The sequence below is a fragment of the Mobula birostris genome, chromosome 17 (assembly GCF_030028105.1).
Source record: "Mobula birostris isolate sMobBir1 chromosome 17, sMobBir1.hap1, whole genome shotgun sequence".
Lineage (NCBI taxonomy): Eukaryota > Metazoa > Chordata > Chondrichthyes > Myliobatiformes > Myliobatidae > Mobula > Mobula birostris.
Window position 1 is genome coordinate 36,609,711 of NC_092386.1, and position 16,056 is coordinate 36,625,766.

The 16,056-nt window shown below is 42.0% G+C and overlaps 1 protein-coding gene across 1 annotated transcript; it reads right to left on the reverse strand.

Annotated features, from left to right (window-relative positions):
- Window positions 1–2,655: 2,655 nt before the first annotated feature.
- LOC140211612 (uncharacterized) lies at window positions 2,656–11,402 on the reverse strand. Its single transcript, XM_072281524.1, has 2 exons — window positions 10,913–11,402; window positions 2,656–3,100 (listed from the first exon to the last, which is right to left on the reverse strand). The coding sequence occupies exons 1-2, from the start codon at window positions 11,300–11,302 to the stop codon at window positions 2,924–2,926; spliced, it is 567 nt and encodes a 188-aa protein (XP_072137625.1). The 5' UTR covers window positions 11,303–11,402; the 3' UTR covers window positions 2,656–2,923.
- Window positions 11,403–16,056: the final 4,654 nt, after the last annotated feature.

The window sequence follows — 16,056 nt, forward strand, 5'->3', positions numbered from 1 at the left end:
TTGCAGGGTGGGATGTCTGAAAATGCACTCTACATTTTACAGCAGCAATGCATTTAACTCTTCCATATTCTTGCCGTTACATGATTTAAGTAAAACCAATAAAACATTTGAAACAAATTAGTCCTGGAACCAAATAATTAAAAACATTATTCAAAATTTTATTCATGTCAAAACACAGAACCCAAAGGGATATAAAAATGAATATATTAACAATACCAAAAATAGAAGAAAAATATCTTATCAGAGTTTGAAATGCATAACTTATCGCTGTATTTAAAAGAAATTGGCTAAGTAAAAAAAAAACTAAACAAAAATGCAATGGAATAGAACTGCAAAGTTAACAGGTCTGCAAGAAATATAGATTTGATTTTAAACACGAGATTCTGCAGATGCTGGAACTCCAGAGCAACACACACAAAATACCGAACTCAGCAGGTCAGGCAGCATGTACGGAAATGAATAACCATTTGGACACCGGGCAGAGATGAAAGGTCTTGGCCCAAAACATCCAACTGTTCGTTCATTTCCATAGATGCTGCCTGACCTGCTGAGTTCTTCCAGCATTTTGTGCGTGTTGCTCTGGATTTGATTGTGTTCAGATTTTTAAAAGGCAATTTAAATCATTAAGTTATTGAACAGGAAGATGAAGCAGTAAACTTCCCATCACTGATTAAGTCATTGTACTTGCATAGTCTATCACAGTATTAGGTGGATATAACATGTATTATACATAGTGCAAATTAATTAAAATTTATTTTAAATGAGAGCTACACCTAGTAAAGAACATGTAGTTTTGATTCTGCCTTCCTAGTGCTCATGTCAGTGAGATCAAGGAATCTAAGAAGCTGCACAACTGTTTTATTGTAATTGAAAAATCAACAATTTTACTCCTTTCTCTTGTTGCCAGGAATAAAATGTAACTTTCAAACTGCAAGGTTCTGCAAAGGAAGTGATCATTCCAATGGGATCCAGAATCATTATTTTCCTTTCTTACCAATGGGATAGCTATTTTTGATTCCATCTTCCTTCATTGAAAAGACAGAAATGTGGGATGGAAGAGGGATGCATATAGAGAGAAGAGAAAGCATCTGCCAAATAAGAACTTGAATGCGAGGAATATTTTTAAGAGTAGAAATTCAATTTATCCAGTTTGTAACTCTCACACATATATTGTCAAAAGTTGAAAACAAATTAATTATCTTCTCACATGCACAACTTAGAACAGACCTTAATTTCAAGTATACACTGATATTCTTAAACGTTTTGGCTAAATAACCAGCTGTACATCAGTCAAGAATGATCAAAATACACTTCACTTGAGATGTACAGGAAGTGATAATCCAGTGGAAAATAGTTTTGTTCAAATTCATGAAAAATCAGTGTTTTAAAAAATGTTAATTTTCATACTAGTTGAGATAAAGCATTTCTTCTTCTGGTTCTGATGACTTGAAGAAGAATTCATTCATACATCAAGTAGCACAATTCCAACCTATGTGGAATATTCTGGCACACCCATTTGAAATCTAAATGGCTTCCCCAACCTATTAAATAATTTCACAGAGATTCCATCATTCAAGTCCTGAAGCTGTAGCACCTATTATTTCTGATGGAGTTACTTTAACAGTTACATTCAATTAATTTTAGTAATTATTTTAGCAAAAGGCATCACATTAGCTTAACAGTAATACCGAAGGTGAAGAAAATCAAATTCAAGCATATTGGAATTCAGAAATGTGTTAAAGTATCTTGGAGAAAAGTATTCTCCCAAAACTTGCTTTGTAAATAGTAAAAGAAAATCAATAAAGACAAATGAACATAAATGGAAATCATTCAAGTTCATAGTTCTTCATAAGATCATCGCGCAAATCAGTGAATTCACAGCAGTTTATATCCTGGACATTTATGAACTCTATTTTTAATACTTTTATCACATTCAAGGGAAACCTCATTATTTTCACCTCTTAATGGAGTTTATACAACAAATTAGCTATAAACACTTAAAGTACAAACCTTCATTAAAAATATAAGCCTATACTTTCTTTGGTTCTTCTCTTTTTATCTTAGACCTTTATATAACTCTGAATTGTAAAAGCTGGATGGCACACTTCACACAATGAACACTTCATAACTTAGTGTTAACAAATAAAATTCAGAACAGCCTAACAAATCCCAAAAAAAATCAAATCAGCTGCAATCTTCAGAGTTAACTCTAATGTTTTAGCCATTATTTGTTTTTCTCCCCTCATTGGTTCAAGGCAGTACATCAGTTTCAGCAACTCTTGGCTTTGATACCTCATCAGAAACTCACCAAAAAAAAACTCTCAAATATGAAAAGGACTCTTTAGATGAGATACTGGAGAATGAGTGTGTCAAATGGGGAAAAAATATCTGGAAAGATTAATGCTTTGAATATGGAAAAGGGGTCTTAAAATTGAATTGCTGCTGTTTCATAGTAATGTTGAAATGATCCTCAACCAACTCAGCTGTTTGTTAACATCAGCTTTTCAAATGAAAATTAAAACTAACTTGAGGAACTAGCCATAAAACAAATCCTAGTGACATTCTGAAGTTGTTCATAAGACTGCTCTTTATCTGGACTCGATACCATAGAAATGAATCTGATCATGTCTAACTCCAATCATTTCAATCTCTGTATCAGATTTTGAAGACCCATTTATTTACAACTTTATAGTAGGATTACATGCATCTTTGTACAGTACCGTTCCTTTAAAAAACCCAAATTCCTCCCCAAATACTGCAAAGCACAAAACATGCTATATACAAAAATTTGTCGGTCATAAGAATGAACATTTCTACAAAAAAACAAAGATGGCTACTGCAATCTCCTCATTCCACCAGCAAAAACTAGCATTATTTATTTCAAAACATGGAAACAATTTTATTCTTAAACATTATCACAATCTCAGTTTTGTAGTTCCATCTCTATTTCTGTTGCCTCTTCTGGAATATCACAGTTCATTTCTTCAATCATCTTCATATCCCCAATATCCTCAATCTCAGCCAACTCAATTTTAGGTAAAGGAACTCTCCAAAACTGAAATGAATTGTACTGAAAAGACACTTCATCCCCTGGGACATTCTAGGAGGAAAAACAAAATACAAATTAATTTTAAAAGAATGCCGAAACCCAGCTTGAGAATACAAAACACAGATCATCCAAATACATTGCTTTGCCTATCTATCTTGAACAGCTCCACCTAGCCACACAACTGATGCCAATGTCGTAAGAATTTGAAGCTCTTCCTCCTGTACCCTAACTTGACATATCTTAGAATTTCAGCAGCCAGAATCAGCACACTGTATCTCGGGCACATCCCCCCCTACCTACATGTGGCACTCATTCAAGACAACATCCATCATCAATAATCTTCACCATCTGGGCCTTGCCATCTTCAAGTCATTCAACCATACAAATGTACACGACCAAATGAAACAACCTCCCTCCTGACCACGGTGCACAATACCTCACACATAACACAAAAGTAATATTACAACAAATAAGGTGCATTCGTGACATAAGTTAAAAAGTAAACAGTATAACACTACTGGTGCTTCATATGTGATGAAGGTAGTGGCAGGGAGTTTTGTGGTCTCATGGTCTGAGTGAAGAAGCTGTTTCCCATCATGACAGTCCTTGTCCTAATGCTATGGTATCTCCTGCCTGATGGTAGGAGGTTCAGAGATTGTTGGACGGATAGGAGGGACCTCTGACAATGCTAAGTGCCCTGCCTACGCAGCGCTCTGTTTAAGTATCCATCAGGCAGGATGTGCAGAGGCCTGAAGTCCCACATCATCAAAATCAAGAACAGCTACTTCGCTTGAAGCATTCAGTTCTTGAACCAAACCGCATGGCCCTAATCACTAAATCAGTGTAGCAACATTATGATCACTTTACACTATAAGGGACTTCTAATGTCTCTATTGTGTTCTTTCTTGTAAAAATTGTGTATAGTTTAAGTTATGATTTTCTTGTGAATGCTGCTTATCTGTTTGTGTTCCATCTGTTATGCATGTACTTTTCCGTTTGACAGTGAACTTGACATTGGCAGGAGCATATGACCCTCATACTGATCCAAATATGACAAACTCTTCGAACGTACTTTTAGCTTCTTCCTTGGCTCCTTAACCATTATTGCAATACTAATCAGTCTCCTTTTCTACACTGACAGTTTCAACATGGGTGTCGACCTTTGGCTCTTCCCCATTCCCCTACAACTTTTCCTTGATGTCTTTCCTCAGTCTCCAAGAAGGCAACACACCATACTGTCTTTCTCTCTCAGATTACTGAATCCCTTATCATTACTGTATTCTTGTACTTTGTCTGTTTTCTATTCCTTTATGGGATTTGGGAATGGCTGCCAAAGGGTCACAGTTATTGCTCAACTACAGGGGATTAAGAACTAACTGCACCAGCTGGTTAGAGTCACATATAGGCAGACCAGGTAAGGATGACAATTCCCTTCTCAGAAGGACAGTAATCAACTCAGATTTGTTTTAAAATAACCAATCCAGTAGTTTCATGCTTCGATTAATGGTACCAAGTTTTTAGTTCCAGATTTACTTAATTACTAGAAACTGAATTCCCCATTAGTTACATTTAGATTCTAAAATGGCTCCAGGCCTCTGTTTTCTAGAGGGGTAAAGATGTTGCTGACTCTGTGGCAAATGAAGTGCTGTCACACTCACTGGTACCCTGCTGAATTACTCAGCTTTCAGCGTTCCAGTCCCAGGGGAAGTCTGCCCTGCTCTACTTTCCCAGTGAATATTCAATTCACGTTCTAATAAAAACTTTGCTCTACATTGACCTTAATGCATGACTAGGTTGAAATTCCACAGCAAAAAGAAACAGTGACGTTTTCATATGGAAGTGATCTCAGTATTGCCGAGCTGCCTCACAGCCAAAATTAATTCAGTGCTGACCAGCTATGACAGTGGCGTCTGAGATGTCTCAGAAACAAAAGCACAAGTTTAAGACAGCGGTTCTGTGGGTTTAAAGGTGGCCTTGTAGTCAGCCAGGTTGCACATCGTTTAGGGATTTTGTTTAGCTGAAGGATCATCGACAGGCAGCTGGGGTGTCCATTTGTTGAGCGGGAAGAGAAGGACAGGGTAAATGGCAGCAGCAATGCACCAACTCACTCTTATCAGCACACCATGGTAAAGTATCTCTTCCTCATTGCAGACTCTCTGGGTCCCATTTCGGCCTCACTGGCCTGCATACAATTATCCTGGTAGCAAGTGACCCTTAAACCTGGGGATCTGGCCTGGGAAAATAGAGTTAATGAAGCCCTCTTGATTACAGGCATTGCTGTGTTGTAGGAACCACAGCAGGAAATTTGTATCCAAGTTCTCACAACGTAAGGATGGCAAGCAATCTATCCTTTTGACTATCCGTGGCATCTCATGAAAGAAAAAATATTTCCAACATAAAAGCTCTCTCTGATGCAATGATGGCATAATCCCAAGCATTAATAAAGAAATAAAGAGCCATCCTTGGCACAGACATGTGCACAGGATGAAAGATGGTTGCATCCCCAAGGCGAGGTGATAGGGCCGGAAGAGTCATCGGAGATACATTTTAAATGATGCCAGTAGAAGGGTTATTAAAGCCAATAGAAGTACATTATGGCATGTGGGAAACAAGCTGTTGACAGAAATAAGCCACACTGGTTGTGGAGAGGACTGCACCACCATAACAGTCAGTGGTTTCAGAAGCATCATAGTAGATGGCAGCACTAAATGCAAAACCATAGAAGGGCACAGAAAGCAAATACTAGAACTCAAAGAATAATGGATTAATAGAAAATGAATATTATGTGAGTGGGATTTCAGGAAGTACATGACACCAATATTGATAAGGTGTGATGAGTGGTGCAAAAGGATGACAATCTGCCTGGAAAACCGTGTAATATAAACATCAATCCCAGGCTGAATGAATCCAAGACAATATTGTGGAATTCCCTGAAGGTCATGCTTAATAGAGGTTTGACCAGCGGCCAATCCGGTCATCGGAAGCTTGGAGAGGACGGGACTTCAATTAAGTCCACTGACCGAGGATAAAAAGCAGGAGCTCATCGTGGCATTGTAATAAAGCTTTGACCAGTGGCCAATCGGCGTTTGGGATTGATCCGTAAGAGAAAATTAAAGGAAGGCGGGGCAAGCACAATGGCTGTCGTCAGTGGAGATAGTCAGAGTGGTGATGTTAAGGCTTTAGCTCAGCCAAGAGAAGTCTCAATTAGAGAAAGAAAAGCTCAAGCTTTTTTTCCCTCTCTCCTATATATCTACTCAGCTCGGACAGTAGGAATGACAGGCAGGATAGGACAATGCTCCTCTTGCAGGATGTGGGAAGGCAGTGAGACCTCCAGTGTCCTGACAACTACAACTGTGAGAAATGCATCCAGCTGCAGCTTCTAACAAGAAGTTGGAGCTGAAACTGGATGCATTCCAGACCATTCAGGAGGCTGAGGGGGTGACAGACAGGACATATACAAAGGTAGTTACACCCACGGTGTAGGACACAGGAAACTGTGTGACAGTCAGGAAGGGGAAATGGTTTAAGGAGCGAGTGCAGAGTACCCGTGGCCATCTCCCTCAACCACAGGTTGAATACTATCATGGGGGGAGGGGAATGACCTAATGGAGAAAAGTCACAGTGGTCAGGTCTCCGGCACTGTCTGCCTCCGTCACTCAGAGGGGAAGGGGGAAGAAGAGGCACACTGTGGTGATGGGAATTCATTAGTTAGGGGAACGGACACGAGGGTCTGTGGACGAGAATAAGACTCCCGGGTGCTGGGGTCTGGGATATCTTGGATCGAATCCTCAGCATTCTTAAGTGGGAGGGCAAACAGCCAGAAGTCATGGGTCACGTAGGTACCAATGACATGGGTAGAACAAGCAACAAGGCTCTGCATATGGAGTTCAAGCTGTTAAGTGCTAAATTAAAGTGCTGGACCTCTAGCGATGTGATATCAGGATTGCTATCCGTGCCACGTGCTTTAACACGTGGTTAAGAAGTCGGTGTAGGAGGAGGAGTGTAAGATTTTTGGATCACTGGGTTCTCTACCAGGGAAGATGGGACTTGTACAGAAGGGACAGTTTGTACCTAAACTGGAGGGGGACTAATATCCTAGCGGGAAGGTTTGTTAATGCTGCAAGATGGGATTTAAACTAGAGTTACAGAGGGATGGGAACCACAGAACCAGAACAGTCAGTGGAGAGGTTGTGGAGGCAAATGTTGGTAAGATTTCAGACAAAGTTAGGAATCGAAAGATTGAGCGTGGTGCGACTAGTGTCCAGATCTGCCTATATTTAAATGCAAAAAGGATCATAAGAAAGGTGGATAATAGTGCTGAAGATGAGATAGCTGGTTTAGAGACAATGTGTAGTGAGTAGAGGCTGTTGATAAGGCAAAATTACTGTCAAAAGGATGAGTTGCAACATAAGAGTGGACAAGATTGAAACAGGTGAATAAAGGACTGAAGGTGTTGTATCTGAATGCGTACAGTATACTGAATAAGATACTTGAACTAGCAGCATAGTGCAGATTGGCAGGTATGATGTTGAAGGCATCACTTACTCGTGGCTGAAAGATTGTAGATAGATAGGCACATTGTATCAAAAGGATAGGCAGAAAGGCTGTGCTGTGCTGGTTTCATTAGAAAGAGGTTACATAAGTTTGGAAGCTGTTGTATCATTATGAATAGAGCTAAGGAACTACAAGGGTAAAAAGACCCTGGTGTGAGTTGTATACAGACACCCCAACAGTAGTAAGGGTGTGGCCTACAAATTACAACAGGAGATAGAATATGCATGCCAAAAGGGAAATGTTACAATAGTCATGAAGGACTTCAATATGTGGGTAGATTGGGAAAATCAGGTTGGTGCTGGATTTCAGGAGTGGGAATTTCTAGAATGTCTATGAGATCACTTTTTAGAGCAGCTTGTGGTTGAGCCCACTAGGGGATCAGCTATTCTAGATTGGGTGTCATATAATGAAACAGAATTGATCAGATATCTTAAGGTAAAAGAACCCTTGGGGGCAGGTAAACATAATATGATCGAATTCACCCTGAAATTTGAGAAGGTGATGCTAAAGTCAGATGTATCTGTATAGAGTGGAGTAAAAGGAATTACGGTGTCATAAGAGTTGGCCAGAATTGATTGGAAAAGAACACTGGCAGGAATGATGGCAGAGCAACAATGGCTGGAATTTCTGGAAGCAATTTGGAAGGCACGGGATATATACATCCCGAAGAGGAAGAAGTATTCTAAAGGAAGATGACACAATCATGGCTAACAAGGGAAGTCAAAGCCAAAATAGAAGACAAAGAGAGGGCATATAATAGAACAAAAATTAGAGGGAAGTTAGAGGATTGGGAAGCTTTAAAAAACCAACAGAGGGTGTCTAAAAAGTCATTAAGGTAAACATGGTGAGAGTGGATATTAGACTGCTGGAAAACAACACTGTAGAGGTGGTAATGCGGGACAACGAAATAGGGGACAAACGGACTTAGCATTTTGCAACAGTCTTCACTGTGGAAGACACCAGCAGTATGGCTGAAATTCCAGGTGTCAGGGGGCATGAAGCGAGTAAAGTTACCATTACTAGAGAGAAGGTTCTTGGGAAACTGGAAGGTCTGAAAGTAAAGAAGTCACCTGGACCAGATAGTGTACACCCGGGTTCTGAAAGAGGTGGCTGAAGAGATTGCAGAGGCATTAGTAATGTTCTTTCAAGAATCACTAGATTCTGGAATGGTTCTGGAAGTCTGGAAAATTGCAAATGTCAATCCACTCTTCAAGAAGGGAGAGGCAGAAGAAGGAAACTATAGGCCAGATAGCTTGACCTCAGTGGCTGGGAAGATATTGGAGCCGATTATTAAGGATGAGGTCTCGGGGTGCTTGGAAGCACATGATAAAATAGACCGCAGTCAGCATAGTTTCCTCAAGGGAAAATTCTGCCTGACAAATCTGATGGAATTATTTGTAGACGAAAGAGAATCAGTTGATATTATGTTGATATTTTCGGAAGGCCTTTGACAAGGTGCCACACGAGGCTGCTTAACAAGCTCCGAGCCCACGGTATTAAAGGAAAAATTCTAATGTGGATAAAGCAGTGGCTGATTGGCAGGAGGCAAAGAGTGGAAATAAAGAGAACCTTTTCAATCTGGCTGCTGGTGACTAGTGGAGTTCCACAGGGGTCTGTGTTGGGACCGATTCTCTTTATGTTATATGTCAATGACTTGGATGATGGAATTCATAAATTCATTGCAAAGTTTACAGACGATATGAAGACAGGTGGAGGGGCAGGTAGTTTGGAGGAAGTAGAATAGGTTACAGAAGGATTTAGACAGATTAGGAGAATGGGCAAAGAAATGGCAAATGAATACAGTGTTGGGACATGTATAGTCATGCACTTTGGTAGAAGAAATGAAAAGGTTGACTGTTTTCCAAATGGAGAGAAGATACAAAAAAACTGAGGTGCAAAGGGATTTGGTGGTCCTTGTGCAGGATTCTCTAAAGATTAATTTGCAGGTTGAGTCTGTGGTGAGGAAGGCAAATGCAATGTTAGCACTCATTTCAAGAGGACTAGAATATAAAGGCAAGGATGTAATGTTGAAACTTCATAAAGCGCCGGTCAGGCCTCACTCAGAGTACTGTGAGCAGGTTTGGGCCCCTTCTCTTAGAAAGGATGTGCTGAAACCGGAGAGGGTTCAAATGAGGTTCACAAAAATGACTCCAGGATTGAATGGTTTGTCATATGAAGAGCATTTGATGACTCTGGCTCTGTATTCACTAGAATTCAGAAGAATGAAGGGTGACCTCATTGAAACCTATCAAATGGTGAAAAGCCTTGATAGAGTAGATGTGGAAAGGATGTTTCCTAAGATGGGGGAGTCTAAAACCAGAGGAAACAGACTCAGAATAGAGGGGTGAACTTTTAGAACTGAGATCCAGAGGAATTTATTTAACCAGAGTGATCAATCCATGGAATTCTTTGCCACAGGCAGCTGTGGAGGCCAAGTCTTTATGTACATTTAAGGCAGAGATTGATGAATTCTTGATTGGTCAGGGCAGGAAGATACAAGGAAAAGGCCGGAGATTTGGGCTGATGGGAAAATTGGATCAGCCGTGATGAAATGGCGGAGTAGACTCGATGGACCAAATGGCCTAATTCTGCTCCTATATCTTATAGCCTTATGGTCTTACAACAGCAGTCACTGTATCCAGCTCAGTGGCTCCAAGTATTCTAATCAGTGCTGCTGGCAGCTACCATTTGGAAAGTGCCTGGCTTGACCATAGAGGGATGTGAAAAGGCTCTCCCTCGGCGAAACTTGCAAAGACTGGGCAGACATTCATCCCTCCATCACCCCCCCCCCCCCACCTTTGTTGATTAAATAGCTGCTTGGATGCAAAAATTAAAGCACTTTTCCTTTCAAGTGGATTGTCCTTTTAAAAAAAAGAGGCATGCACTGCTTTTAATGTCAGGCAATGATGACTACAACCGGTTTGTCCCGCTGAATAGCACTGAAAACTACATTCTTAATTCCTTAAACACGAGGAATTCTGCAGATGCTGTAAATTCAAGCAACACCCATCAAAGTTGCTGGTGAACGCAGCAGGCCAGGCAGCATCTCCAGGAAGAGGTACCCTGACGAAGGGTCTCGGCCCGAAACGTCTATACCTCTTCCCAGAGATGCTGCCTGGCCTGCTGCGTTCACCAGCAACTTTGATGTGTGTTTCTTAATTCCTTACATATACACAGACCTCAGTGTGCACTGGAAAGCATGTCGAGTCGTATTGACCAAAGTCACTCTGCAAAAATATCAAAAGAGCTATTTCAACCAAAGCCGCTCTTTCGAACACAATCTGCATTACTTGCACAAACGTGACTCACTGGCGGCCGTGCAGCTGGAAGCGCAGAGCCAGTGAGGCTGCTACTGCTTGTGCGGGTGCCCCGGCGCTCCTGCGTCCCCGTCTCCCGCACAGCCGGTGCTCCGGCGGCGCCGCTCGTGCTCCGGTCCCAGGGATTCGGGCCGCGGCTCGCGCTCCGGTCCCAGAGATTCGGGCCGCGGCTCGCGCTCCGGTCCCAGAGATTCGGGCCGCGACTCGCGCCTTCCACTCTCTTGTAGTCGGGCTGCGGACCCAGCTCGGCCTCGTGCAGCTTCCTCTTCGTCCGCTCGCGGCTGAGCAGCGGGTTCACGCTCTTACAGTCGACAAACAGGGAAATGAAGCGTTTGCTGGTGGGGCAACACGATAGAATATCTTCGGCTTTCCTCTTCGACATCAGCTGGCGCTTAAAGTTGTACTACTTTTCGCTCCACGAAATTCAAACGCCTTTCTAGTCCTCTAACCTTTCAACCGGAGCTTTTGACAGGCACACTCGTTCCAATATGAAACAACAAAAAAAATGCAATAGTGCCCCCGGAGTCTGGAGGCCGAAACCATCGAAATAAATCTATAAATAAAGAAAATGAGATATGCTCAACAAGTCAGGAGGTATCTGTAGGGGCAGAAACAGAAATAGACATTCAGATAAATTTGCAGGCTAATAGAGGGACCAGTCAATAATAATGCACAAAGAGACAACCCTTCAACTTCCATTTGATTTATTTAGGAGGAATAAATGCCTGACACTGACTTCCAACAGTATAACAGACCTGGAGCCAACCAGGAGGACCCCGTAAGTCCTCAGTTTGAGTTGTGAACTGGGTTCAAGTACCCCCAATCCGGGGTGCAGAGGGAAATGTCTCCACGCAAGTGCAACTGTGCCGATACCATCCTCTTTTCTTCAGCCCTTTACCTCTTCCACCTATCACCTCCCAGCTTTTGACATGATTACCTTTCATTCCACACCCCCACCTTCCCCTCACCTGGTCTCACCTATCACCTGCCAACTTGTACAACTCCCCTCCCCCCACCTTCTTATTCTGGCTTCTGCTCCTTTTCTTTCTGGTCTTCATTGCAGAATCTTGGCCTGAAACATTGACTGTTTATTTTCCTCCATCGATGCTGATTGACTTGTTAAGTTGCCCCAGCATTCTGTGTATGTTGTCCTCTCTCCACCACAGCCCAAACTTCAGTCCCACACATGCAGACTTCGGGTTGGTTCGGTCCTTAAGACTCTAAGACCATAAGACATAAGAGCAGAATTAGCCCATTCGACCCATTGAGTCTGCTCCACTATTTCATCATGACTGATCCATTTTCACTCTCAGCCCTGTTCTCCTGCCATCTCCCCATAATCTTTCATGCCCTGACTAATCTAGAACCTATCGACTTCCACCTTAAATGCACCCAGTGACCTGGCCTCTACAGCCACCTGTGGCAACAAATTCCACAGATTTACCACCCTCTGACTAAAAAAAAAATCCCCTCATCCTTGTTCTAAGTGGATGTCCCTCTATTTTGAGTCTGTGCCCTATGATCCTGGATTTCCCCACCAAAGAAAACATCCCCTTCATATCCGCTCTGTCCAGGCCTTTCAACATTCGATAGGTTTCAATGAGATCCCCTTTCCCATTCTTCTAAATTCCAAGAGCCTTCAATCACTGCTCATATGATAACTCTTTCATTCCTGGAATCATTCTCATGAACCTCCTCTGAACTCCATCCAATGTTAACAAATCCTTTCTTAAATATTGCTCAAAATACTCCAAATGAGGCCTCACCAGGGCCTTATGCAGCTTCAGCCTTATATCCTTGATTATATTTACTAGTCAAAATAAACACTGACGTTACATTCAATTTCCTGACCACCAATTCAATCTGCAAATTAACCTTCAGGGAATCCTGTGCAAGGACTACCAAATCCCTTTGCACCTAGGATTTTTGCATTTTCTCCCCGCTTAGAAAATAGTTATTGCTTTCATTCCTTCTACTAAAGTGTATGCCCAACCACTTCCCAACACTAGATTTCATCTGCTACCTCTTTGCCCATTTTCCTAATCTGTCTGACCTTCTGCAACCTCTCTTCTTCCTCAACACTACCTGCCCCTCCATCTATCTTTTCATCATCCAAATCATTGACATACAACGTAAAAAGAACTGATTTCAACACGGACCCCCGAAGAACATCACCGGTCACCAATAGCCAATCTAAAAAGGATTCCTTTACTCCCAGTCTTTGCCTCCTGTCTATCAGACAATGAACTATCCATGCTAATATCTTTCCTGTAATATTCTTGGCTATTATCTTGTTTAACAGCCTCATGTGAAGAACCTTGTCTAAGGCCTTTTGCAAATACACAACATCCACTGATTCTCTTTTGTCTACTCTGCTTGTCATTTCTTCAAAGAATTCCAATAGATTTGTCAGGCAAGATTTTCCCTTAAGGAAACTATACTGACTTTGTCCTATATTGTCATGGGCTTCCAAATATCCTGAAACCACATCATTTAAAATCGACTCTGAAATCTTCACTGATGTCAGGCTAACTGGCCTAAAATTTCCTTTCTTATACTTCCCTCCTTTCTTGAAGAGTGGAGTGACATTTGCAATTTTCCAATCCTCTGGAACCATGCCAAGATCTATTGATCTACGGAATAAGGTGGACACCTTCAATAGCAAGAATGTCCTTCCTCAAAATTGGAGACCAAAGCTTACAATGCAGTTGCAGATCCACAGGTATGATGTCGTAGGTATCACGAATCATGGCTGAAAGAAAATTATAGCCGGGAGCTTAATGTATGAGGATGCACACAATATCAAAAGGCCAGGCAGGAAGGCAGGGGGTGGTGCTGCTCTGTTGGTAAAAAATAAAACCAAATCATTAGAAAGAGGTGACATAGGGTTGAAAGGTGTTACAATAGACAATAGGTGCAGGAGTAGGCCATTCGGCCCTTCAAGCCAGCACCGCCATTCACTGTGATCATGGCTGATCATCCACAATCAGTTCCTGCCTTATCCCCATAACCTTTGATTCTGCTATCTTTAAGAGCTCTATCCATCTCTTTCTTGAAAGCATCCAGAGACTTGGCCTCCACTGCCTTCTGGGGCATAGCATTCCACATATCCACCACTCTCTGGGTGAAAAAGTTTTTCCTCAATTCCGTTCTAAATGGCCTACCCCTTATTCTTAAACTGTGGCCTCTGGTTCTGGACTCACCAATCAGCGGGAACATGCTTCCTGCCTCCAGTGTGTCCAATCCCTTAATAATCTTATATGTTTCAATCAGATCCCCTCTCATCCTTCTAATTTCCAGTGTATAAAAGCCCAGTCGCTCCAATCTTTCAACATATGACAGTCCCACCATCCCGGGAATTAACCTTGTGAAACTACGCTGCACTCCCTCAATAGCAAGAATGTCCTTCCTCAAATTTGGAGACCAAAACTGCACACAGTACTCCAGGTGTGGTCTCACCAGGGCCCTGTACAGCTGCAGAAGGACCTCTTTGCTCTTATACTCAATTCCCCTTGTTATGAAGGCCAGCATGCCATTAGCTTTCTTCACTGCCTGCTGTACCTGCATGCTTGCTTTCAGTGACTGATATACAAGAACACCTAGATCTCGTTGTACTTCCCCTTTTCCTAACTTGACTCCATTTAGATAATAATCTGCCTTCCTGTTCTTACCACCAAAGTGGATAACCTCACAATTATCCACATTAAACTGCATCTGCCATGCATCCTCCCACTCACCCAGCTTGTCCAAGTCACCCTGCATTCTCATCACATCCTCCTCACATTTCACAGCCATCTAGCTTTGTGTCATCTGCAAATACATTAATTATCTGAATCATTAATGTATATTGTAAACAGCTGCAGTCCCAGCACTGAACCCTGCGGTACCCCGCTGGTCACCACCTGCCATTCCAAGAGGGACCTGTTAATCGCTATTCTTTGTTTCCTGTCAGCCAACCAATTTTATGTCAGTACTCTGCCCCCAATACCATGTGCCCTAATTTTGCCCACTAATCTCCTATGTGGGACTTTATCAAAGGCTTTCTGAAAGTCCAGGTACACTACATCCACTGGCTCTCCCTTGTCGACTTTCATAGTTACATCCTCAAAAAATTCCAGAAGATTAATCAAGCATGATTTCCCCTTTGTAAATCCATGCTGACTCGGACCTATCCTGTTACTCATATCCAAATATGTCATAATTTCATCTTTTATAATTGACTCCAGCATCTTTCCCACCACTGACGTCAGGCTAACCGGTCTATAATTCCCTGTTTTCTCTCTCCCTCCTTTCTTGAAAAGTGGGACAACATTAGCCACCCTCCAATCCACAGGAACTGATCCTGAATCTATAGAACACTGGAGAATGATTACCAATGCATCCACGATTTCTAAAGCCACCTCCTTAAGTACCCTGGGATGCAGACCATCAGGTCCCAGGGACTTATCAGCCTTCAGACCCAACAGTCTATCCAACACCATTTCCTGCCTAATATAAATTTCCTTCAGTTCTTCCAGTACCCTAGGTCCTTTGGCCACTATTACATCTGGGAGATTGTTTGTGTCTTCCCTGGTGAAGACAGATCCAAAGTACCTGTTCAACTCGTCTAGCATTTCCTTGTTCTCCATAATCAGTGTTGAATCATTTTGCATAGAGCTAAGGAACTGCAAGGGTAAAAAGACACTGAAGGGAGTTGAGTACTGACTCCCAAGCAGTAGTAAGGAAGGGGTCTACAAATTACAATAAGAGATAGAAAATACATGCCAAAAGGGAAATGTTACAATAGTCATGGGGGACTTCAATATACAGGTCGATTGGGAAAATTAGGTTGGTAATGGATTCCAGAAGAGGGAATTTCTAGAGTGCCTAGGAGATCACTTTTTAGAGCAGGTCGTGGCTGAGCCCACTAGGGGATCAGCCATTTTGGAATGGGTGTTGTGCAATGAACCGGAATTGATTGAAGAGCTTAAGGTAAAAGAATCCTTAGGGGAAAGTGATCATAATATGATCGAATTCACCCTGAAATTTGAGAAGGTGATGCTAAAGTCAGGTGTATCTAAAGGGAATTACAGAGCCATGAGAGAGGAATTGGCCAGAATTGATTGGAGAAGAACACTGGCAGGGATGATGGCAGGG